Here is a 27361-nt window from a genome sequence, read left to right as displayed (position 1 = left end):
ATTCACTTCGTTTTCTTGATCTATAATTATAAAATCATTCCTTCATTAGCATCTATTTCGATTCTATTCTATTTCACAACTTATGCCCTTAAATTTTTAAAATTACACTATTATCCCAAACTTTTTAGTTTTTACAATTTAGTCCCTATTCAATTTATTCATCAATTAAACTAATTCCTTTCAAATATCATTTTATCTAAACACTACAAACTACTTCACAGTATTTGACATTCAAGTTTCAACACAAAACCCTAATTCCAACAACTTTCACAATTAAGTCCTAAAATAAATTTCTATGCAAATCTCTTCATAAAATCATCATATAATGAAATTAAAACCTTAATTCCATGATAAATCATCATAAAATTTCAGCACTTATTCATGGAAACTTTCAAAATTACCCATGAAATCAAAAACTAATGAATTAAACAAGTGGACCTAGTTGTAAAAGTCTCAAAAACACAAAATTTACAAGAAATAATCAAGAATTGAGCTTACATGTAGTAAAAATATGAGAGACCAGCTTAAAATAACCCTTCAATGGAGTTTTTTTTCTGGAGAGGATGAAGAAAAATGAAAAAAACTCTAGATTTTACCTAATATATCATATTTTACAATTTAATTTTTACCCTATTTCTAATTTTGCCCTTTGTTCACACTTGATTTTTTATTTTTCCTGCACACTCATGCCGTCCAGCCCAATAATAGGTGTTTAATTTCCTATTTAGTCCTCCTTTAATTATTACTAGAGCTTTTTAATCACATTTCACAATTTTGTACTTAATTCAATTTAGTCCTTTTTACCCAATTCACTACTGAAACCTTAAAATTTCTTAACGAAACTTTAATACTAACTTACTAACACTCTATAAATATTTATAAAAATATTTATGGCTCAGTTTATGAATTTGAGGTCTCGATACCTCATCTTTATCTTATTTAATCTACAAATTTCTTTTAATTCATAATTTCACTAATTCGAAATTATTTCTAAAACCACACTTAACTTTTACTTACTAATAACTAAACTCACATGTCGGATTTAGTGATCTCAAATCACTATTCTGATATCACTGAAATTTGGGCCGTTACACACGGGTTGTTCGTCTTTGTGATGAATGACTTAATTACTGTTTGATAGTAATTGACTTTTCATGAAAAAAGATATAATGGTTCCCATGAGATAAAGTAGGATCATATTGGGAGAACGGATTTATCCTAATGAGATTAAAGATATCATTTGGGGGTAACACACTTATAATAAGGACATTGGACGAGTACAAGTCGAGTTGCTTTTGTAATGGTATGTCATTAGGGAGAGCTCAGCCATGATACTATAGTAGAATGATTTTGTGACTAAATAAGTTTATAATTAATAAGCTAAAAGCTAGAACTTAATTATAAATCATCTGAGCGCTAATCACATATGTCTAATCGGTCCCTTTGCTACCTCGTTGAAACCAGAAATGAATTGTATATTGAATCAAATGCACATAAATGGATATAAATGGTAAAGTTAGAGAAATGTGAAACATTTGTAAATGAATGTGATTTTCCTATCATGAAAATGACCTGAGAATTAATTTATGGTTTTTTAATTAGTATTTAATTATTTAATTAAAAAATTAAAGTTCAAAAATGAAATTAAATTAATTGATCATTATGAATCATTAAATGTATAAATATTAAATATACATTTCATAAATTCTTTTACGATAAATTTATCATGATTTTAACAGAATCAAAACCGGGTTGAGGAAATTATTTAATTGGAAAATTAATATATGATGTTTATTTTAGAAAATGGAAAAATATGTGTTGGGTTAGATTGAATTATATAGTGTTTGGTTAAAAGTTTAGAAAGCACTTATAATTAGACCCGATACAGGAGAGGCACAAGAGCCATTTATGTTAATACATGAGATGGCAAACTTTACTATATTTAACTAATGTTGTCGCCCACTCTCTCCTAGTTCAACTTTGAAGTTATTTTTCTATTAAATAAACTACTTATTCAATAAGAGTTTCACTTCTTCTCCCTATAAATAGATAGTACCAGTAGGGCTAAAAACATAAGAAGTTTTACACAACTTTGAGATATTGTTATTTTGCACGAAAATAGTGAGAATTTATTTCTAAATATAAATTCTATTTTCCGGAATAACAATTTTACCGCTTTTTATTAGAGAGAGATTTTTGTTTTCCCATTAAAAGTAAAGTAAATAATTTCTAGTCATGTATTTGATTCGAATTCGTTCGAGCCCAAACTCGAAGCAGTTCGTAGTATGAGAATAGCAGAGAAGACTGTTCGGTTGAAAGTCAGGAACGATAAGAATCCGTCTAGCCGAAAACACAAGAGCAATTTCAAGTAAAGTTTATTGCTATAAATATCACAACCGACTCGGTTTTCAAAACTTTAATTTTCCGTTGTGTAAGAAAGCTATTCTCAAACCAAAACTTTTCCAACTGAATACTGATCCACCGTATCAGTTGTGAAATCATCACTTATAGCTTGCTAGTGGAACTTTTTTTTTAAAAAAAAATTAATAGCCCAATGTCTTAAATAAAAACTTTTGAATAGTTCAGTGAATTGAATGAAAATTTTTGAATAGTTTAGTGACCAAATTGTAACTTTTTTTAGTTAAGTGACCAAAATAAAAACTTACCCATAGTTTAGTGACTAATGGTGTAGTTTACAAAAACTTCAACACATGTATAACAAATAATTATATTTTCTTTTTATTGGCAACAATAATTATATTTTTTGGGAGCAAAATATTTTTGCACACTATTAATAGAGTTTTTAGACTACACATGGTTAGAATAATGACAAGTGTCCTATAAAATATAATAAAATATTAAAAATAGATATGTATAAAATAAACGAGACACGTGATAAATTTTTAAATATATTTGTGGAATATGTTTTAATTAAAATAATAAATGTTTTTTCTTAAGAAACACATTTAAAGTCTTTGTTTGTTTGGTGAATAAAACATTTGAAGACTTTAAACGTACGTTTAGTATATGTAGTCAATGAAGCTTTGAAAAAATTATATATATTTATATTAATTAAGAAAAATAGTCACTTCAAGGTGTTTTCATTTTTCCAAAAGACTATTAAAGAAAGTTTAAGTTGTTTTATATATTTCAGCTTAAAATTTTATTATTGTGAAAAGAAATTGAGTTAAATTTATAAGTTCGTAGACATTTAAGTGGAGCGCAATTCTTTGAAGTGATATTGTTGAAATCTTAAAAATAACGAATAATTTCGTATTAAAGACAAATAATTTTCTATTCATCAAATTTATTCTTGATTAGTATAAATAAGTTGTTATTATTTTTAAATTTAAATTTATAAATATTACTAGATTTTTTCCTACCTTAATCATATTTAAAGAGTTAAAAAAACTTATATAAAATAATTAAAAATATTTATAATTGTTGTAGACATTTTTAATCCATTTCCATCGCTTACGTTTTCCCCATTTTCTGCTCGCAATAAATTTCCTTTAATTTCTTCCACTGTACCTTGTTTCATTCATTTCTAGAATTTTTTTTTTGTGGGTCTTCTCTTTATATTTCTCTCCTCCCATAAGATTTTGGCCAACTTTGTTCTATTAATTGCATAAATTAATTTTATTTCAATTTTTTTTTTAACCATTCTAACATTCTTCTCAATTTTTATTTATGAATTAAGGTTTGGATGGATTGGATGGGGTGTAATGTATTTAGTTTACTTTTTGTCTCACGCTATAATATTGTTACAGTATTTAATCTCACCGCTACCGCTGTTTTTACACTAACCGCAACTAAACGCACTACCCATCTAAACTACTGTAAATAGTGTTGTACGTGACTGAAAATAACCAAATATGATTTCTTTTACTCGATATCAATTGAAGACTTAGGTATAAATTCTTTACCACTTCATCTACAGTTTAATTAAATTGAAACATAAGTTAAATAAAAATAATTATTGTTTCTTGAGAAATCTTATTCGTAAATAGACGTAATCATAGGTCGGGTCAGACTGATGCAGAATTTTAGGTTTGCTTTGTAAGCCCGAGCCCAACCCAAAAATGGGCTTAAAATTTTTCTCAAGTCTGGCCCATATTAAAAATGCTTAACCCAAGCCTGACCGTAATAATTTTTTTTAGATTTTTTATACAAAAAAATTTTTAAAAATATTATACATCAATACAATAAAAATATTAAAATAAATTGTTAAATTAAGTTTTATTTGATAAATTATTTTAATATAACAAAAAAAAATGTTTTTGAATAAAAATAGTTTGTGTATTGATACTTGTAATTAAGTCTCGACACCTATCAAAAAATTATTGATACTTTTAATCAAGCATCATAAATCTCTCCAGATATTGATGTGAAAAAGGGTCAACAGTCATTGAATTAAACATTAAATGCTTTAAGTATTGATACTCATCAAAAGCTATCGATACATGTTGTTGCAGGTGACATTAATGCTCTGGTTTTTTATATCCTAACGGTTTTATTCAATTCTACAACAACAACGGTTGTAACTCAATTTGGGAGTATAAATATCATCTTCTAGGGTTCGATGTTTTGAAAATTATTCAAGAAATTACCCTGGTATCGATACCCATAAAAAATAACCGATACTTATAATCAAGCATCGATAAATCTCTCTAGGTATTGATGTGAAAAAGGGTCAACAATCACTAAATCGAACATTAAATGCTTTAAGTATCAATGCACATCAAAAGGTATCAATAGTTGTTGCAGGTGACATTAATGCTCTAGTTTTTTATTCAACAGCTCTATTCAATTCCACAACAATCACAATGGTTGGAAATCAATTTAAGTGTATAAATATCATCTTCAAAAGGTTCTACAACAACAAGAGAGTGCAAAAGGATCAAAAAGCTATGTGGTGTGCCTCGTATTTACGAGATGACATCACAAAAAGGATTATGATGTCGCGACGACATGATGGACAATGCCCCGACGAGGAAAAAATGACACTGCGACGTCTTCCCAAATTCAACCGAATTTTCTTCTCCTAATTAAACTCTACTATTTATTCCCTAAAACTCTAATTATTCTAGGAATATTATATCCATATTAGGACTCTAGTTTTAGCCTATTTAAAGAGGCCATTATATCCCTGATTCTAGAGGCCAAAATTAGACGCAAATCAACAATGATTTTTTTTTATTTGAGGGCGACAAGATGTAGTCGCATATGATTTTTTATGAGAGTTTTGTGATAATTATGGAGAGTGTTTTATACCCCTTTTTGTGAGTGTGTTATGAGATTTAGGATTTTGTTAACCAGTTTCTTCTTTGGGATTGTACATTTAGTACTTTTAGGTTTATTTTTTCCATATTGAACTCTCGTTTGTTTAGTGAAAAGCCGAAGTCTCATTTGCCCGTAGCTTTTTCCCTTTTGAGGGTTTCTCACTTAAAATATTTGTGTTCGTGGTTCTCCACTTTTACTATCTCGTTGTTTATAAGGCCAAACCCCAACAGTTGTCCTATCAACCTTTGTGCTTAAAAATCTTCACATTTTTCTTATATACACTTGTGAGCATTCGTTGTTTTTCTATCAACTCAAGTGTTTCTTTGTATTAGTGCTTAATTGACAAACATCCTAATCTTGTAAGGATCATTTCCTTGTATGCTTATTTGTTTGCTCTTTTGAGAGGGTTTGTTTATTAAGATTTGGGTAAAAATTTTAAGGGAGTTGTAAGGTTAAACTTTGTCATCAAATTAGTGAGTTTGGAAAAATCTTTAGTTGTAGAAAGCTAAGGTAGTGGAAAAGGCAATTAAGACCAAACCACTCTAAGTTATTGTATTCATTGTCTCATATTTTTCTCTTTTGCTTCCACAAATTTTTTAAAAGGTCAATTCATTCCCTCTCTTAGCTATTTTCAGTTGATTGATCGAGCTAACATAAAGAATTCTCAATAATTTTTTTAAAAAAAAGTATAGGAATGTGATTTGAGTTGGTTCTGGGCCAAAAAATTCTGCTCATGACCCAACTCGTTTAAAAAACAGGCCTTATTTTTTTATCCAAACCTATTTTGCGAAACTATATTTTTATCCAACCCCTCTCATGATCATATCTATGATCAAGTCTTTTTAAGTTAAATGTCTCTTTTTTTCAAATAGAATAATACATTCACTATAAATCAATATGAAATTAAAATATCTGAGAGGAAAGAAAAAGTATGAAAAAAAATAATCAATGAATTAATCAAATTCTAATCCAGGGCCTACATATAAAATATTAAGAAAGAAATTGTCCGTTTCAGTAGGAATAGCATCAAACAGAAAATTTATGATTTCAATGGAGAGAATAAATCTATGATATATATATATATGGTCAAGAGTGTTACTGTCCCAAGTGTGATTTGAGTTTGAGTCACGTTAGTCATGTTTATTGTTCAGGTTTTGTCATGTTGTTTGTAATTCATAAAAAAAAAATCTCTCTCGATAAATTAAGCATGGTAGAAGTGTTTAGCCTTGCATTTACGCATGGCATTTTTATTTATTTATTATAAAAAAGTCGTTTTAGACTTTCGTTTAATTTTTAATTTTTTTAACCTTTAAACTTATATCGTTTATCAAATCACCTCGAAAATAGATAGAAAGTTAATGTCATGTGGCAATCCACATTGTGTCAACAATTAATTAAGTTTTAGAAAATTAGAAAATATTTTAAAAAATTCATAATTTTTATTTTTTAATATATTTTTGTTTTTTTTAATTTTTTAATTTTAAAAAAATTAATTAATTGCTGACGTGATATCCCCGTGATAATTATGTGTATGTCACATCAGTAAAGTTAACAGGCGTTAACTTTTTTTTTATCTATTTTGAAATAATTTGGCTAAAATGCAAATTTAAGGGCTAAAAAAGGTGAATATTTAAATAGATGACTAAAATGTTTTTTTTTTATAAAGTTGGAAGGTCAAATAAGTCATTACACCTTATTTATTTAGTTGGGTGAGGCATTAGGGAAAGAAGAGAAGGGATTGGTTTTGGTCCTTTTACTATATTTAGATATGAGATTTAGTCCCTATAATTTAATTTGACATAATTTTTTCATCTACTTTTATAATATCAAAATGTGATTTCGGTCCTTTTATTATACCCGAATTTGAAATTTAGTCAATACAATTTAATTAAAAATAATTTTGTATCTACTTTTATAATACAATTAGTTAGTCCAACTAATTAACATGGTAATAATTTTAGTTAAAAAGTTTGAAGTGAATATTTCCTTAAAATGCTTATTCTAACAAAGAAATATATATATATTAGTATCATTAACTAGATTAATACACTCAATAAATTCGTAGATTTTTTCCTTTTAACATATTCATTCCAAAAAAGAAAAATATGTTTTAGTATGATTAGTTAGAAGGTGATTAAGCCGTGAATTAGTTAGAAGGAATGAACTTAAGAAAAAAAATGCATAGTTAAAATTGTTAGCTTTTTGGAATAATTAATGACATTCTAAAAATAAATTAATTAAATTATGTCAAAATTAAAGTATAAGGTTTTAATTCTAAATTTGGGTATAATAAAGGGACTAGCACCAAGAAATTATAATTTATTAAAACTTATTTTAAAATTAATTTTAAATATTAATTAAATAAAAATTATCAAAAATAAAACCCCCAATGTAGCGAGGTTACAATTCTAATTAATGATTAAAAATCCCTATCTATTTTAAGTTATATAAAAGTACGGGACTAAATTCATAATTTATGAAGAATATAAAAACTTATTATATATTTTAACCAAATAAATATAAACAAATAAATAAACATAGCAAAGTTTTTTTATTACAACAAAATTATATTTTATTGTGTTTTTTTTTAATCTTTAGTTCCATTGAATTTTCTTACCAATTCCCTTTGTTTTTCTTTCTACTATCGCGAATCCTTAATCTATCCCTCGTTTTTTTTTTTTTTTATGTTTCGTTTTGGTTGAAGTAATATTTTTCAAAAATAAGAAAACTTGTTTAAGAGAAGAAGTTGAATTGATAGCAAGACAAATTTATATACGAACAATAAAGAAAGCGATGTAATGTATTAAAAATTTTAATTATATTTATTTTATTTTGAAGAATTTTTTAAAGTGTGATGCATTTTCAATATATATATTTATATTGTGACAATGTATCAAATACATACTATTTTCAAAACACCCTACTTTTATTATACGAATATCCTGTTAAATCACATCATCAAAATTCTTTAGCAACGAGACACTAAAATTCACAGTTATGTCCAATTCATTTGGCGACATTTCACCGGACAACTCACAATCAAAACAATGCACCAATTGAGTTAGAACAAGTTTAACTTTGATTAGCCCTAATTTTTTCCTTGAGCATATTCTACTACATGCACCGAATGAGATGAGTTCAAAATCTTGTCCATGAAGATCTATATTATTATTAATGAACCTTTCTAGAGAGAACTCTTCAACATTATTGGACCAAGTATTAGGATCTCTCCCAATTTCCCAAATGTTCACTAAAACCTTTGAATTTGTCGGTATGTAATAGCCATTAATGACTATGTCCTCAATTGACTCGCGAGGAAAAATATGATGATCAGGAGATCACAACGAATTTCTAGACTCGAAGGTTATTTGATTATATGTAAATAGATTAAAGTGGTTCAATTAACATGATGCTAAAAAGGAACCTATCTCTTTTTTCATTTTTTTTTAGTGTTACGCATATCCGTTTTACAGAAACCTAAAACCTAAATTATCTCAACACCATATGGGGAAGAAAAGAAAAGAAATTTGATTAAACACAATTTTATTGCTCAAATAAAAACCCAACTCTTTTAATATTTTTCTCTTCACCAGATAGTTGCCGCAGACGTCGGATTCCACATGAATACCATTTTTCAATCCGGACAAGATGCTTGTCGCACAGCCCTTTGATGATGGTAAACTCAACTAAGGAATCATCTTTACCCACCATAAATACAAAAAGATGCCGTGCATATTAAAGCCTCCATTTAAAGTGCAGTAAAAAAAAATTCAAGAATTAAAAAGTAAATATATTTAAATCATGCTTGTGGAATTAAGATATTCCATTTGCAATGTACCAAAAACAAAAAAATAAAAAATAACATTAACTGTTAATGATGAAACTCAAACTTAATCCAAAAGTTTCATATTATATCTGTTAAAAGAATCTAATAAATCTAAATTTTGAATATTAACATCTGCAATTTTTCCTCATCTATCAAACTACAACCTCTTTAATAATAGTAACAACAACAATAATAATAATAAAGATCTTTTCCATTAATTTAGCAGAGGAAAATATTAATTACGCAAAAAAAAAAGGTCATATAAAACAGCTAAGTGGCTGCCATAGGTTAGTAGTATAATATTCCCTAGTTCATGTAAGTATCGACTCTTATATGTCAGCCTGTAGCATAGACAATGATTCTCAACCCACTGGGTTACTTCAATGGAAATGCAAAACCTTCAAAACTATGAGCATAATCCACCATCCACTTGCTCTTCTAGTTTATAAAATATGTTTTATACTACCTTCACGGTCTAGATATAGACCTCTTCCCGCGTTGTCGCTTGCAAGAACCATTTCCAGAACCCTGTGATTTAGACACACCTGAACCGGAAGCAACTGACGTAGGGTCCTGCAACTCAGCTTGATCTAAGCTCATCCCAGCTGACATTACAGGTGCCTCTTGGTTGTAACTCATGGACTCAACTCCATTTGTTACAGCCCCTACTGCAGGGCCCTTAACACCTTTCTGGAAACTTGACCAGCTGAATGGACTTCGGTTCAAAAGTGACAAAAGGAATCTACTTGGATTGGGACTTGTATCTTTCATCACTGGCATAGATTTGTTGATATCAGTAGAACGCACCCTCGAAGTCAGTGAATCTACAGATTCTGCTGGCGTTGGGATGCCTGATAACCCATCATAAGATAGAATACAAGCTATTGCATATACAGACGCCCCGAGAACAGGAGGAAGAACTTCGTGTGGATGCATTACCTGGAAAAGTAGAGAAGAATATAACAAGAAAATGAGCACGCTTCACGGCTGCACAAGTTTAAATGATACTATTGATCAAAGAAAACAGGGACGGAGAAGGTGGGCAAAGTGTATTTTAGCTCTTATGTATGTACGCAGTCAATGGAAATGCCTACCTTGAATAAGATTGCTGCCAATAATCGTTCTCTCAAGCAGTAAATTTGAGCAACATCAAGTGCTGTTGATCTGAATGATAGCCAGCGATCAACAACCACCATAACAGAATTATCGGGAGAGGACATGACCTTATCTTCTTTTCCACCTGACTTACTAACAACCAATTTTTCATCACCATCAGTGTTGCATGCATCACCATCACCATCATCACTTCCATCATCATCATCACCATCATCATCATCCCCATCATCTTCATCTTCATCATAAACAATGCCTTTTATAGGAGCCACTGCAATCTCTGTTGCAAGAAATAACAATGGAAATGGCCCAACAACAGTACAGTTCCTTATGAACATACCCCCATCCCCACGGGTTATTTCATCATACATAATCAAAGGGCAATCTTCGGGTTTCTTGGGTACTAACTTTGAATTAACAGAGCGAGTGTGTAACCGAACTTTACTGCCATTGGCAGCCTCTATAATCAATCGTTTACCCTGTTTTACAGGGAGTATCCTTCCCACCATTGGATACAAACCAGCCACAAGGACTGCATGGAGTATTCCAGGGTGATTTGCATTTAGACTACAGCTTGAGACATCATCTGGAATAAACCCATGCCGTATTAGTTCACCCTGGAGCTGCTTACGCATGCCAAACAGCAAGTTCATGGTGCTTGATGAGACAAAGTATTGTGAACAAAAACGTCCCTCTAGACCCTTTCTTTTAGCATTCTTCCAGCACTCAAAGGCAGCTATGAGTGCCAGCTGATCACTTTGCCCACCATACAGAGACGCAAGCTCATGCCTGGCAGCAGCAGCCTTCTGCTTTTCATTTGGTCGCATGGGAAGGACAAATGGATCCTTGAAGTCTGAAGCACATGCTAGTGTCAATGCCGGATCAAGGCAATTCATCAATATGGCAAAGAAAAGCATCCTGCATGTCAATGGATGAACAGGAAGATAACCAAGCTTCTCTCCAAGTTCTGTCAGTTCCTCATCTTGCGTGAAAGCCCCAATATCTTGAAGGACTCTAAGTGCATTATGTACAGTTTCAGAAACAGGAGGGTCCAATGTCTTTCGCAAGAAATCCTCTACTTTGCAAGCTGGGTCAAGCAATTTCACCTGCCAGTGCAAATAAAATCATGCACAAACTGTTACATTTCAATTATTTCCTTCTTTGTCAAAGAAAGTAACACCTCTTCCCCCATCCCTGCAAAGCCCTTTCTGTAAAATAAGCAAAACCACACTTGGGAGAGAAAAAAGAGGCACAGCCTACTACATTGACAGTATCACAATATTAGTAAATAAATGTAAAAGAAAGGAGATGAACATGGTTTATGACAGGAAAACTTCTGTAGCAGATATCCCCCCCATCTTCAGTGAGAGAGACAGAGAGACCTAACAAGCACAAAGCAGAACATATATTACCTGTAAACAGAGCTCTTCAATTGGCATTCTCTTAATCTCTGGAACTTGAAAGTCAAGCATAGAAGCTGCTCGAAGTTTTGAAAAAAGATGATAACAAATTCCAGGTTGACATCGACCAGCTCGCCCCTCTCTCTGCTTAGCATTTGCTTTGGAGACCCATGAAGACTGAAGGGTTGATACATTATTATATGGATCATAGTTTTTCTCTTTCATTCTACCACTATCTATAACATAGACAACATCATCGATTGTAATGGAACTTTCAGCAACATTGGTTGAAAGAACGATTTTGCGGCAGCCCAAAGGTGGACGATTAAAGACCTTCTTTTGATCAGCAGATGGAACCATTGAATGCAAAGGTACTATAATAAATCTGGAAGAATCTTTAAAAAAGGGGTTGGCGAATAATTTCTCTTTCATTCTGTTTATATCCTCCCACCCAGGAAGGAAAACAAGGATGGCTCCTTCATTTGAATCAATACATATCTTTCTTAGTAATTGTTCAATAAGAACAAAATCAATGATTTCTGGATTACCTGATGCTATATACTTTTCGAGTAAGTTCTGTCCCCCAATATTATTTTGGGAACTTTCAATATGATTTTTAATTATTTCAGCAGCTTCCTGCTGGTTTTCCTGCTCAGCCCAATCCAAAGCACTCTTCCCGTCCTTGGAGATTATACTGCAGTCTACACCAAACGAGAGGAGCATGCAAACTTCCTCCACTCTACCCTTTCCAGCAAACACCATTAGTGGCGTTAGTCCAGTCAAAGAATGCTGGTAATTATGAATCTTTGACCCTCCTTCAACAGAAATCAAATCTAAAAGTGGATCAAAGTCATCAATTGACCAAGCCAAATTAATAGCTTCATCCAATGCGATCTTATCTTCTTCAGTTAATTCTGGGTCTTCATCCTGGGCACTTGCATTAGCTGAAATAAGATGATTATCGTCTGTGGATTTCAGGATAGAAAGCACATCCTCTAAATAGAAACTTCTTACCTGAATTAAGAATATCAAGAAAATTATGACGTGATCCAAAAAAGAATATAAATGACAAAAAAATCAGTGATAGAATTTTACAGAATATGTAAACCCAGGAACACGGATAATTGGGCAACCACCAAAATATTGTGAAAACCGTTCAGAATCAAGAGTAGCACTCATCAGTACCTATCAAATCATACAACAAAAGAGGAAATACTAATTAATTTTCCATCAAGATTTTAAAATAAAATTGGAGCAATATTATGAACGCATGAGGTGAAGAACTAACCACCCGTAGATGAGGGTACGAAGGAAGTATATCCCTGCAAATTGACAAAGAGAAAATTAAAATGTCAAACATTCTATTCAACTATTATCTTCCATAGTTCCATCTTCAAAGACAACATGCCCCTAGGGAAGAAAATAATTAACACGAGGAGGGTATAAATTGAATTTGACTCAATCAATAACTTGAGCTTCTGGAGCTCGATATTAGCTCAATAATGACCGAACCAAATTTGGAGTTTTTTTCAAACCTAACTCGAGTAGGTTGCGAGTATAATTGTCTCGCTTTCTCTCTGCATATTAGATATTCTCAGGAATTTATGAAATCTATAAGACCATCCCTTAGGATATATTGCCAACGGGATAACCTACAATTTTCAGGGTTGTTCTGACTCAAAACAGGCAGCTATGTGACTAGGGGTGAGGCCCAGAGAGTATGGATATGACTGCCACACCATATACAATATACTAAATTGCTTAAAGAATCATTGCAAAAATGGTAAACCCTAAACCATTTTAAGCCTTAAATTTAGACTCATATGATATAAAACTTGATGTTAGTAAAAGCAAGCAAACAAGGTTGGCCAAAAATGCAAACAAAGAAGGTGAAATTTTGAATCACAGTACATGTACCTGATAATTGCCAACATGAAATCGCAGAAGCAGTCCCTTTCATGAATTTCATCCTACAAATTTCAGAAATTAGCAACTACAACTGTAAGCCATAATAAATATAAACAAATGTGCATGCACAAATGAGAAAAATAATTTATATGTATATACAGCTTTGAGAAGAAAATAAATATGGATTTATCTGAAAAACAAGAGTTCCCCAAGAAAATTACAAGCACAAGATCCCCATCACCCATCTAAACCAAATAAAAATATTCCAAGGTTTTTGGACTGAACCAGTCCAAGGAACTAATTGCCAAATAAATCTTTTTTGCCTGGAAGGGCCAGTATATGCCCAGCATCCACCTTATTATTAAATTCTCCTGGTATTGCTGGGTTAGTAATCAATTTTCAAACTGCTCATCGTAGCTAGTCAGATGCAGAAATAGAGAACCTTTTCCAGTTCTCAAACTCAAACACTAATCTGTCCTTTTTCTGCGGAACAGTCCTGGGAGAAGAAAATCTTAGGTTTGGAGTCAAGAACCAAAGGGAAAATAGCAAAAACAAGCCAACCAACATGGTGCCTATCATGATCCATAAAATTCCTAGGAGTAGATAAAAGGAGGGTAGGATACAATTTTTAAACAAGTACATATGGCCAGCAAAGACCCAAAAGCCTTTATATCTTAATTAACATCACGGAGAGAACAAAAGGAGAAAAAAAAAGGCACAGTTCTTCATTGACATTGGACAAAAGCCAAAAGCTGAGAGGAGCTAGTGCAGCCTCTAAAAATTTCAAGAGGAAAGAACAGTAATCCATAGAGGGGATCAGAACTTCGGATCAGTGAAGGTAAATAGACTTGTTAGAAAATGTTTTAGTTTCAGTTTTATAGAACAACAAATACTTCTTGTGGTATCACCATAAGAAAATTGTTTTCATATAGAAACACCTATATTTGGAACTGCCTTTCCTCTGTCTTTTCTTCTCTTTCTTCAGATCTCCATGCAAATGTAATTGAACCACACTTAAAATGGAAAAACCACTAACAGCCCATTCCATTCATTTTCAGTCTTTTACACAATAACCACTTAGCTTTTTCTAGATAAACCCTTCTACAAGTAAATACCGAAGAAGGGTAACAATTATATTTCATTAGCATATAGAGTGAGAAATAGAAGTCAGGTTTTTATGGAAACAGTAAGCATTTTATAGATAAACCCAAGAAGTTTCCAGGATTTTAGCAGGGGCAATTGGTCCTACTACTCTACATCCCTATTCTAGTATAAGTCCATTCCCAGCCAAGGATGCAAGCAATATAAGTGGGGAAGTTAGTCTCAGTATCCTATATCCCTATCCCAACATGCATTATCCCTAGCAAATCATGTTGGCAATACAACTTTAAAACAGTCAGTCCTAATATGAAATGTGGAATGAAACAATGTCAATGTAGAATCTGGTAAGCACCTTGGCCACATTAATATGAACAGCTATTAAATCTAAGCATGTTAATAAATAGGTTCAAGAAAATTCTGAGTTTATGTTGAAATATATATTCTCCCCAGCCCATATTAACATATTCCCCCTAAATTTTTCTGAATTTTACCAAAGAAAGAAAGCTGTTTTTAATCAACTGAATGAAATTTAAGAAAATTTACAAGCAAAACAAGAGTAAATTAAATACCATAATAATGTGAGTCATGTCAGAGATGTCTTCCCTCTTTGATCTACTGTTTGCAACCAGCACTCTCAATAATACCCCATTCGTGCAGAAGACGATTGATGAGTGTCGACCGCCTTTACTTTCCAAGCGAATCTTCATAAAAAGATCATAACCTTTAGCAAGGTGGTATAAACTTAAAGCTTTTCCATTAAAAAGCCAAGAAATCAAACACTCATTAGCATGTTAGCTAAATGCAGCATTTCCACCTAACCTAGAAAACAATAAACTGCTGGATAAATAGCAAGGAGCCACACTGAAAAATATACATTTGCAGCAAGAAATGCAGATACTTTTTAATTCCTTCAGTAGTTAAAGAACTGTGAAAGTTTGAACAAATGGTTCTAGTTCTATGCCTTTGGTAAGACTACCTCTAATACATTACCCCTCCTCATGTGGTTAAAATGCAGTGAGAAGCAAGCAGTAATTTCTCTTAAAATGCCATGATTTTAACAAGTAAGATTCGCATCACACTTGCATATTTAGAAAAAAAGTTTAGTAACAGTACCTTGTATCCAACATTTTCTCCAACACTTTCCCCTCTTTCATTAGCGATTCTCTCAGCCACTAGTAAATAAAGAAAAGAGCAACCATATGAAGGTTAGCAAACCATAAAAGCAGGGGAAAAAAAAGTAGAACAAGGAATACACAGGCCTAAATTATCCACACCTGATGTAGCTGATATACGCCGAGGCTGAGTACACAGTATTTTACAGGCCTCACCTTTCCCCCACATATAGTCCAAAAGAAATTGTGGAACCTGGACCAGATGCACCGGCAACATAAGTCACAAACCCAAAAACAAAAGAATCCTTACATCATGAACTTCGTGGAACAGTGAACTAAGTTCCTCAGTCTTGGGTATAATTTGAATTGTACACTAATAATTCTGAGAAACTTTGAGGTAGCAGTACTTCTATAAAAGCGACTGGTTCTTGATATTATTCTTTTAAGAAAACAATTGTCATACCTTACTTCTGGCTTGATTTAATTATATATGTTTAATCATTTATAATATAAATTCATTTTTTAAAATATTGTATATGCTCTCTTTTAGACACAATTATAATATAAATTCAGTTCATCATCATTAAGCAGAACTTCACTTAATCTTGGTATTCATGAACTCTACTTTCAATTGATTGTATCCATAGAGAGAAAGCCACAATTAGATTCTGATTCTTAAAAGAAGGTATTATTTGAAGTACTAAGATAAGATCAGAAGAAGACAACTAAAGAAAAGCCTTCACAGATCCCAGCTACCAACTTTCTACTAAGAATCCTATAAGTAACATAACACAAAATGCAGTAAATTAGCACCCATTCCTGACTTTGAGTTTGAGAAGCTGCACACAGATGAGAATTTAAGAGTCATTTCAGAAACAAGATAAAGAGCCTCTGAGTTAGACAACCAAAAAGTTGCAGATTAGTTTGCCACAATAGCAACCCTTTATTGTTGCATAAAGGATTAGAATATTTTAAGGACAGTTTCAGCTGCATCAAGAGCCTTAAAACCTGCTCATTTTAATTTCATAGGATTAAATAGGATTTCATTAGAATTATCAATTATAGCTCATCAAGCATCATGTGAGATACATTTCTTCTCTGTCCGTGTAGACTAATCAAGAAGGTAAAATGATGGGCAGGGGTACTTCGAAAACAGATAGTTCAAAAAGTTCTATTAAATATACCCAAAAAAGAAAAGATAAAAGAATACCTGTGTTGTCTTGCCACACCCAGTCTCGCCAGAAATGAGGATAATCTACATTGGAATTTGGAAGAAAAAATAAGTATAACAATATGAAATAATCCCAACCATCCAACTGTAACTCAAAGAGAACAGGAAAATATGGACTTCTCATTGGGAAATAACAACCAGATTGAATTGAGACAAAGGCAGAAATAATTGAGAATACCAATATAAGTAACTCTGTATTACTACTACATTCTGAATCTGTGCACCAGGCACAGACACACGTCTTAAAAATAAATACGTCGAAGACAAAAGGCAACCTGGTGAGATTCTACTGCAGATGTAATGGCATCCCTAAACCCAGAAATTGGAAGCTTTGACCTCTCTTCATCAATCTGCATGCGTGATGTCAGAAAACCTTCTCTCATAAACTAATTTAGAGAAACTACAAAATCCCCCCTTATGCATAAGAATTGAGTGAAAAAATAAGTAGCATCCAGCCAAAGTTTCTAAGCCAGCTTGTAAGGAAGAACCTGTCTCATGTTTGGATACTTCTCTCTCTTAGATGCAAGTGTTTTAACCTTCTTTGCTATCTCCGCAGCATTCATCAATGGCTTCGAGAAAATATCATCTTTCTTTCTTCGTATTTTAGCAGATTTTCCGCTATACTTTCCAAATACCTTCTCTTCAAGCTCTCCATCATCTGGTGGATAATTTGTAAATAAGTCCTGCAAAACCAATTGTGTCCCCTCCGAAAATGACACAGTAGTTAGATTCTTCTCTGTCATACTGCTGGCTTTCTCTTTGATTTTATAGACAGAGACACATCTCTGGCTCCCACGCCTGAAAACAAAATTCAGGCTCCTAAGAAACCAAACTGGAAAACTCATTTGCTAAACCACTTAAAAGAAAAAAAAGCAGTGAGTATCTATTCCACAATTAAGAAGGAATTCATCAAAATAGTAACATTATTTAACATTTTCTAAGTTAATATTATTAATATCAGTGAAGCATGAAACCAGCAATTAACACTTACCCTTTACTTTTGGATTTCATACCCATTTTCCGGCATGCCTTGTGCACCAATGCTCGTTCTTTGTTAGTAAGGTTGGATTCAAAGGTATACACTACATACAGCATCGAAAACTCAATAAGCTAATATAAAAACTTAACCACAAGAAAAATACTGCAATGAACGTTTAATGCATAAGAAGCAAATAGCATTCTTCAATATCATTCTAGCCATTGTAATCCAATTAATCACCAAAACATCATTTTTTTTTAAAAAAAAGCGAGAATTGTCGGATTCAATAAATATATCAACACAAAGAAGCAAACAAGGTAGAACTTTCTCCAATTCTCAACATTGAGACAAAATTCGGTTTGCTAGCATTAAGTTACAGCATTCCCAAAAACAAGAAAGGTTTGTTGCTACGCAACAAACCACGTCATGCAATTTTGAAGAACACATTTTCAAAGAGATGAACAACCAACCTCCCCCCCCTCCCACACACACACACTCAATAACTATAGTATTAAGAAGCCCTAAATAAAACTATGATAAAAAAATCCAGTATTCCCAATGCATTTAATCTTCAAAATAGAAAATTTGAACGAGATTTTAATAATAATAAAAAACCTTCATCTTCTGATTCACGAAATTTCTCAAGTACGTTGTTTAATCGGATAACGGAGATTTCAGCTAAGGGGTTCTTCTTTCCCATTGATTGGGGTTTGTATTTGGTTTTCCAAATGCAGAGTGAAAGAAGAGCAGGGTAAAACAAAAACCAGAAAAGAAGGAAAGTAGGAAAAGAAAGAGACGTAGGTGAAGAGGCGCCTGTCCTGTCTCTTAATTGCTGCCTTTCGGGTTTAGGTTTCACTCCTCTAACTTCAAACCTTCTATTACATTACCACCGCTTTACTCCCTTCCAATTATTATTTTAATATTTTTATATCTTGTTTAATAATTTAAAAAAAATAGAATTTCATTCCGGATAAGTCTTAGCCCTACTATTATGGATATTTTTATTAAGATAAAAGGACTGGTATTTGAATGTAGTAAAAATTTACGAGTTAAAAAGAGAAATTATGGATATTTGTAAGTATTATCTTATAAAATATAAAAAAATATAAATAAGTAAATATTAAATGTACTCCAATTAGTTTTTCGTGTAGATATTGTTTTATAGTAAGTTTAAATGTGAAGTTTCATTAAACATGTTAACAAGATGTTATTTTGGCAGAAGAAAATTTCAATTATCGATCGAGCTGGTGTATTTAAGATGTTTAAGGTTTTAGGTTCAATCTTATTATATACATGTTTTATTTCTATTTAATTTTTTTATAAAGATAAGTTAGTTTCATTACACATCATCAAATTATGACCATCATTTTAAATTAGCCTCTAAATTTTAAAATGTTCTAATTACATCCTAAACTATTAATATTATACCAATTAGGTTATCTCATTATTAAAATTGATAAATGATACATGAAATCTTATATAGTTAAATTTAAAATGAATAAATAGAATATTGTTGTGTAACTTTTAAAAATAAAAACTAAAAATAAAGTAAAACTAGAAAAAAATGGTGAACAATAAAACTTATGTAAAAGTTTCAAAAATCTTAAAATTAATATTTTTAAAACATCTATTTTTACAATATTCATTTTCTTAAACTTTTCATTTTAAATTATGTCACATAAGCTCTAACGTGCTATTTAACAATTAAATTAATAATTGTAATAACAAAATGACCTAATTGATATAACATTAATAGTTTAAGGATATAATTAGAATATTTTGAAGTTTAAAGACTTATTTAAAATGAGGGTCATAGATTAGGAATGTTTGATGCAATTAACTCTATGTATGGAAATTAAAAAATACTCCTTAATAATATTTCTTAATTGCATAAAGTTGGTTTTTTTTTATATTTTCACCAATAAAATTTGATATTGAATTAGGTATAATATTTTTTAATTATATTTTTTATAAAATAATTTATAAATAATACTTAAAATTATTCATTTTTTTTTCTCAACTCCCATTACCAACAATGTTTATATCAATCAAATTAAAACTTAATCCCAACCATTTATTTTTTCTAGTAAAAGAAAAACCTTAATATTTATAATTAAAATCAAAACATGAGGCATTATTTTGAGAATGATTGGTCCGACCAGAAGTTAATATTCAACATCCACAAGTTTCCCCTAAAAAGACAAAAAGAAGAAATAAAGACGACAAGGTTTGGACGATAAAATAGCCAGCAAATTCAAATCCAACAAAATCATAACTCGTAAATTAATAAGATTTACATAAAATCCCTCTTCCATTTTTAAGCTTTGTTTAAGCAACACTGAAGGAACTAGCAGCACTCTCCACAAACTTTCTAGCTCCCTTGAACCACCTCTTGTCCCCAGCTTGTGCCTTGCAAATGTAAAGCTTGCCGTTGTTGACGGTGGCTGTTATTAGCTGGTGCTTCCCGCCTTCGTCTCCGTCGGCGGTTCTTGTCAACACTGACAAGAAGTAGTACGGCTTCCCGCCGACTGTTGAACTTGAACTCTCCAATATGTTTGCGGTCGCCACCGCACCGGAGTCAAAACCACCCTGCATATGCGCGCGCGCACACACATGTATGTACTCAAACCACGTATGTAAATGGTTGCTTTAAATTCGAAAAACAAGGGAATGGCCGAATGGGAGGTACCAAAAATGAAGTCTATGATAGCTATTACATATGTTATATATTATATGCATATGTTAGTGAATCACCTCAGCATCAGTTTTACCAAAGTAAGCTTGTTTTCCAAGAAGATAATCCACCTGCAAATATTCAATGAGAAGCAAATGGATGAGCAAAGATTAAATATTGATAAAATATTTAAGCTGGTGGGAAAACGGAATACCGAAGAGAGGAACTCCTCAGGGGAACCGTAGTCGGTGATGGACTTCTTGTCCGTGGGAGTGATCATGACGCTCAAATTGCTGGTGGTGTCGAAGTTGTCCTCGTACCTCAGCACTTGACCTGGGAACTCCACCTCTTTGCTTGGGTTCCATTTCGATGGTATCGAGAGCTTGAATCCATCCCCACTGTATGGCATGAAGTCTGTGTCTGTTTTTGGCTTTCCAAATACATTTGCTGCATCCAAATCAACCCACTCATTTTCATTCACTTAAATTAATATCATTATCTCTTCATGCTAGCTAGGGTTCATGAGCCTAAACGTACGGCTGATAAAGAAAGGAAAAAGAAAAAGGAAGATAATTACCAGCTTCACCATAGGCAGCATCAGCAGGAGAAACCTTAGAGCCAACAGCGGCAGCACCAATGAGTACAGTGAGAGCCAACCTACGGGACACAAGGCTTCCATCATCTTCCTGCTTTTGAGCCTTGCACACCACCTGCTGGGTAGGCTTCATGTTTGAAACCTGGCGCAGCGACGGCGATAATGATGATGATCTGCCATTGGTTGTGAGTGCGTGGTGGTGCAAGAAACATGCGGCGGAGGCCATGGTTGCTACTAGTGCTAGTGCTAATGCTAGTGCTCTCTAGGCTGGTTGGAAAAAATAAAATGAGTGTGAGAGGATTTGGATGTTTTAGATATGTGAAGGGAATTGGGGGTAGTGTGTGTCTGGATATTGGATGAGGAAGGAGGATTGGATCATGGATGTCGGGATAAGGCTCTTGAGGCTCTTATTCGTGCCATGTCACCTTTCTAACTCTTCCCTATGTCCACGTCAGATTTCATTTTGAATGGTTATGAACCAACACATACCACTATAATAATTTATATATATGTTTTATTTTTTTATTTAATGAAATATTTTTATTTCATGTTAAAATAAGTAATTACTAGTTAAATTAGTCTTATATGCCAGGAAAAAATTTGATAAATAGGTAGATTTTTTTGAAAATTTAAAGAAATATATTATTTTTAGAGGGAGTGCGTAAAAGTATGTCCAACTGAGTGAGTTTTTTGCTGACATGTTAGGAAAAGCGTGCCTAGTTAGTTAGACGCGTATTCTTTGGAATTTACAAAAAATATTTCCAATTGGGTGTACTTTTCTTGACATGTAGCTGGACGCGCTTTCACACACTCTCTCAAAAAATAACATATTTTCCTAAATTTTTAAAAAATCGACCTATATGGCCAATTAACAAACTTTACTGACATATTTGGCTAATTTAACTGTAATTACTATTAAAAATAATTAAAATATACTAAATACTAAATATTAAGAAGAGTTGTGTAGTAGTAAAACACATTACACTTTCAATGGAAGATGCAGATTTGAAAAAAGGCAGCTTCAAACATGAATTAACCAAAGTAATTTGATTTTACCCGAAAAACATATAAATTCCAGTTAATTCGATTAACCGACTGAATTAATTAAAAAAGTTCGGTTCGTTAATTTTTTTGAAAAAATATTGGTTCGGTTAACGGTTAAGGGTTTAAAAGAGTCGATTAATTCAGTTAATAGTAGTTCGGGTCGGTTAACCGATTCCACTATTATAGAGTGACCAAATTGACAACTTTTCTAACGAGAGTGATCAAAATAAATAAAGTTTTAAAATAGATAACTAAAATAAGAACAACGATAATTTACCCTTATTGTTATATAAATCTATTTAATAAAAGTTATTTTAACATAAACAGAATTCTTATTAAAATTAAAATAACATAATATCAACTTCATAATTAAAATTATAACATATATGGAGGAACAGCAACACAAAGAAATGTAAGTTTTAATTATAGTATTAAGTTTGCCTGTAGTTGGAGTTTAAATGATGAAGGAATGGATTGGAAAATGGGTGAAGAGGATAGTTGAATAAATGAGATGAATGAAGTTGGAACATCTACATGTTTCAATTGCTAAGCTTGCAAAGCTCCCCACATTCTATCTTGAATTTTGTATGTTGGCTTGATAATTAGGGTATTTATCACTTTAGGTGTGGTCCAGATTTGGGTCATACTAGTCACGTTGTTTTTAGGACTTTATCCTCTTTTTGTAATTCACACACACTAAAAAAAAACTTTCTTTTTATACATGCTTATATGTCATAAATCATATATAGTATACGAAGTATTTTAGGAAATTAATTTTGTGTCATAACTATGTATTCGTTATTATTTGTTAGTCTAAAAATCAAACACATATAATTATTGAAATAATATAAATTTATTAAAAAATTATGGGATAAATATCAAAATTATACATAAATTTTGATAAATTTTGTAATGTTATACATCAACTTTAATTTGGTATATTTGTATACATCAAACTTTAATTTTGATTTAATTTTCACATTTCATTAATCTTGTTATTTCTGTGGAACAATTTTCGTTATCTATGTGGCACAATTCTTCATTAAGTCACGTGTAAATTATTGATAAGACATTTTATTAGCTTAAAAAACAAACAAACAAACAAATTTAAATTATTTCCTCTTGGATTAAAAAAATTAACACACTTGATAAAAGGTATCTTAATTTTCCTGGAAAATCTATTTTTTTAATCTAGTTGGAAATAATTTAAATAATTTATTTGTTTTCTAACTTAATAAAATGCCACATCAACATTTTACATATGACTTAACGAGAAATTGTATCATATAGATAATGAGATTAGTGAAACGTAAAAATTGAATCTCAATTAAATTTTAATGTATAAAAAAATTAAAAGTAATTTTAGAAAGCTATCTACAATATTTTTAAAATTTTTTCAAACCTAGTTAGAACTTTTCAAACAAGGAATAAAAAAAATTATGGAAAATCAATTAGCACTAAATGCATATTTTTTTCTACCCTATAAATATTATGATAAATTCATAATTTAGTATATGGCAAAATTAAAATAGAAAAATCTCTGCATACACAACTAACGAGCATAAGAGAATTAAAAAAACCGATAGTTTAAAGGTAAAAAGAAAAAAATTGTTATTTTGTTTTTAGAATGGTTTTGGAATATGCTTAAATCACTTTTGAGATCAATTTGAAACAAGATTCAAAAGAAGATTTCAAAAACAAGTTTTTCACTTGATTTAAAAAAAAAAGGATAATGGCAGAAATTACTCTTTTACTTTACTAAATCTTTTAATATGGTACTTGAATTTTTAATTTGTCCAATTTGATATCTTTACTATTTTTCATCTATCACTTTAGTACTCCAAATTAATGGTGTTAACTTCTGATAGTAATTGATATGAGGCCGTCGACCATACTTTCTATGGCTTACTCTAGTCTCTAGCACCAACAACGTCTTCCTCCTCTCTTTTCTCTCTTTGCCTTCTCCTTCCTTATTTCTCTTTTATTTAGACCACCATCAGTCTTATCACTCTCGACCACTCACACCCCTTAAACCATCCAATCCCTTCTTGTAACCCCTTTCACCCAGTCCGGTCGCCAGATCCGAACAATAGGATGTTACAACTAAATATCAAACAATTACAAGCAAATTATAATTTTGAAAATCTAAATTAACCATAAAAAATCATAATTAAATAAATTAACATGTGTTTCAATCAATTCCGGGTTACTAGCGAGCTTACGAAAAGTTAACACTAAGCAGACAATCAATTTGGATCAATTTGAAACAAATTTAAAAAGATAAGAAAAATATGAAAACATGAGACACGCGGCTGTGTGAATGGGTCACATGGTCGTGTGAGTAAACCATGTAACAATTTGATGCCGTGTGAAATTGGGGACACACAATTGTGTCGCTAGGCAACGTGACAAAGCTCAGCCCATGTGCCTCAAGAATATGACCATGTGGCCAGACCGTGTACACTTCAAATATAAGGTCACACAACTATGTCACTAGACTATGTAACTCCCTGAGACTGTATGGACAAACTTGTACCAAAATTAAATAAGCCACATGGCCATGTGGGGTGACCATATGGTAGACCGTGTACACCTAAAATAACTTCAAAATCAAGCCATTTCACCTACCATTGTTTGGTTACCAAGCCATACCATTTGCACCTATAAATACCCATCTCAAAACACACCAAATCATATCAAAACATGCCATATATCATTTGACCTAAGTGCCTAACCAATATGCCCACAAAGACACCTCAATTTACAATTCAAAACAACCAAAATGAAAATGCTCAAACATACCAAATCACTAACATTGTATGACATCTTCTCAATCACTTACTTAAGCATAACTAACCTTTAAAACAACTTCATGTTTCAACATCCATATATATATATATATATCAAAACATATCAAACATAATGCTTAACATATAACCATTTCATCCATGAAAACATTTAACAAATAATTAAAGCAACGATCAAGCTATCAACAAAGTGACCATTGCTATTATGCTATACATATTTACATAACCTACAAAACCAACAAGATTTAAAATACCATCAACTACAAAATAAACATTTCAAACACAAGACTTCCTAGGTACATGCCAAAACCAAAATAAGAGCATCACCAACACTTAAGTTCAAGATTGTTGTTGGATGCTGAATCGACATACGAACCGAATAGTACCTAACCTATGCACGGACAAACGAAAACATACGTAGAGTATAACTCAATGGTATTTCTATAATCTGAACAATAAGTATAATATGAATCATAAAGGATCATAAACTTAAAATGAAAATAACATGCAAATCATCAAGCCAAATATGTTATTTCACATAATCATGTACTCAAAACCATCTTATTTCTCTTATATAAACTTAAGTCTATCTCATTTTGCATCATATAACTTATGTAAGATACATTTCATCTCAAAATCCAACTTCATAATTTTATGGAACATAACATATTAATGTTTCCAATTCAATTCACAATTCAAAATTCACATTTCATTTTCCATTCTAATTTCATTTCTTGTTCTTTTTGCCATATCAAAATCATATAAATCATTTCACTCTTTATATCCCTATTAACACAATTCGGACTCAGAAGGATACACGGATCCAACCAACACACTAGTTTGGCACCCAGTGCCTCATTCGACAAATTCAAAGCAAATAGTAACGCTCAACGCTATCAAATAGATTGACACCCAGTGTCTCATTGGCTAAACCAAAGCATATTGCCACTTAGTGCCTCATCAACTCATAGTCAAAGAAATCCCTGAACTTTTCCTATCTTATAGCATGGCAACTATATCCGACTCTACCTGAACATTTAATAAGAGTTTTCATTTCGTAATCCAATACTAACCAATGTCTTAATTTCACAATTATTTCAATCAAGTTAACATTTATTCAACATATATAGTAGCCATAGTTATCCCAATTCATACTCAATTTTCATAATTAATAAAAATACACATATTTGTCAAACATATTCATTTTAATCCTCAAACTCATTATTCGATTCTAATCATCCAAGTGAACAAGAATTTTTACCTCATATCTTACCATGAACGAACAAATCAATATGCATCAATTTATAATTAGTTCGTATTATAAAAACACAAACTGTAAACTCCAAGCTATTCATTGATGACTTTATCTTTTTCCTTTTTTTTTGAGAAATCCAGGTTGACGTTAGCTATGGAATAAAACATACAACACATTTCATCAATAAACAAACAATTTCACATTCAATTGCTAATATATGCAACTTTTATATTTTTTTCAATTTAGTGATTTTAAACTTGTAAAATTGGGAAGAAAAAATTAAAAAGAAAAAAGAAAAGAAAGAAAGAGAAAAAAAATAAAGGGAGAATTTTTATCCTTATAAGGCGAAACTTGAGTGTTATGATTTGTAATATGATTTGTATAAAAAACTTAGTACTTGTCATATAATATATTTCATTTTTTATAAGTTGGTGAGAAAGATTGGGAAAGTGAAATCTATAACCCTTGGCCACATTGAAGGTGTTGAAGTGAAATCATGTCACTCAACTTTACAAATGCGAAAAAAAAAATTTGTATCTCTCTAGGTATTGTGTTTGTGTTTAGTCAACAATAGAGCATGGATGGAGTTAAGGTTTCCACCACCATATAAAAGGAGGGAGAAGAAAATTTGTATTTAAGGTTTTTAATTTTTTTACCTAAAAAAGGAAAGGGAAATTTTTTTCAAGTCCTTTGCTAATTATTTAACTTTTTTCGTTCTTTTAATGGGTTAGTGTTCTCCAATGTTAGAAATTAATACCATTAGATTAGAGTACCGTAATGATAGACTCCAATGCTAGAAATTAATACCATTAGATTAGAGTATCGTAATGATAGACAGAAAAAAGTACAAGTACCGTATTGAAAGATATGATAAAGTATAAATGTAATTTCTGCCATCATCCCTTCTAAAACAAATTTAAAGTTCGGATTTTTTATTTGATATTTAAAATAAAATAAGAAAAAAGTCATTTTTGAGAAAATGGTACTTAAGTTTTGAACCAGAAATTACACAAAACCAAAATCAAGTTTTAAA

The 27361-nt window shown here is 31.4% G+C and overlaps 2 protein-coding genes across 2 annotated transcripts; both read right to left on the bottom strand.

The window, feature by feature from the left end:
- Window positions 1–9302: 9302 nt before the first annotated feature.
- Window positions 9303–18850, bottom strand: LOC107959639 (DExH-box ATP-dependent RNA helicase DExH6). Its single transcript, XM_016895735.2, has 14 exons — window positions 18569–18850; window positions 17966–18056; window positions 17463–17772; window positions 17250–17324; window positions 16954–16998; window positions 15906–15996; window positions 15745–15803; window positions 15201–15332; window positions 13540–13592; window positions 12911–12944; window positions 12718–12807; window positions 11635–12636; window positions 10204–11328; window positions 9303–10048 (listed from the first exon to the last, which is right to left on the bottom strand). The coding sequence occupies exons 1-14, from the start codon at window positions 18651–18653 to the stop codon at window positions 9578–9580; spliced, it is 3663 nt and encodes a 1220-aa protein (XP_016751224.1). The 5' UTR covers window positions 18654–18850; the 3' UTR covers window positions 9303–9577.
- Window positions 18851–20206: 1356 nt separating this feature from the next.
- On the bottom strand, window positions 20207–21697 carry LOC107959638 (oxygen-evolving enhancer protein 2, chloroplastic). The gene is made up of 4 exons (XM_016895734.2): window positions 21205–21697; window positions 20842–21074; window positions 20708–20758; window positions 20207–20542 (listed from the first exon to the last, which is right to left on the bottom strand). The coding sequence occupies exons 1-4, from the start codon at window positions 21446–21448 to the stop codon at window positions 20282–20284; spliced, it is 789 nt and encodes a 262-aa protein (XP_016751223.1). The 5' UTR covers window positions 21449–21697; the 3' UTR covers window positions 20207–20281.
- Window positions 21698–27361: the final 5664 nt, after the last annotated feature.

This window comes from Gossypium hirsutum, chromosome A05 (assembly GCF_007990345.1).
Source record: "Gossypium hirsutum isolate 1008001.06 chromosome A05, Gossypium_hirsutum_v2.1, whole genome shotgun sequence".
Lineage (NCBI taxonomy): Eukaryota > Viridiplantae > Streptophyta > Magnoliopsida > Malvales > Malvaceae > Gossypium > Gossypium hirsutum.
The sequence above is the reverse complement of the archived record's forward strand: the minus strand, read 5'-3'. Positions and strand labels throughout refer to the sequence as shown.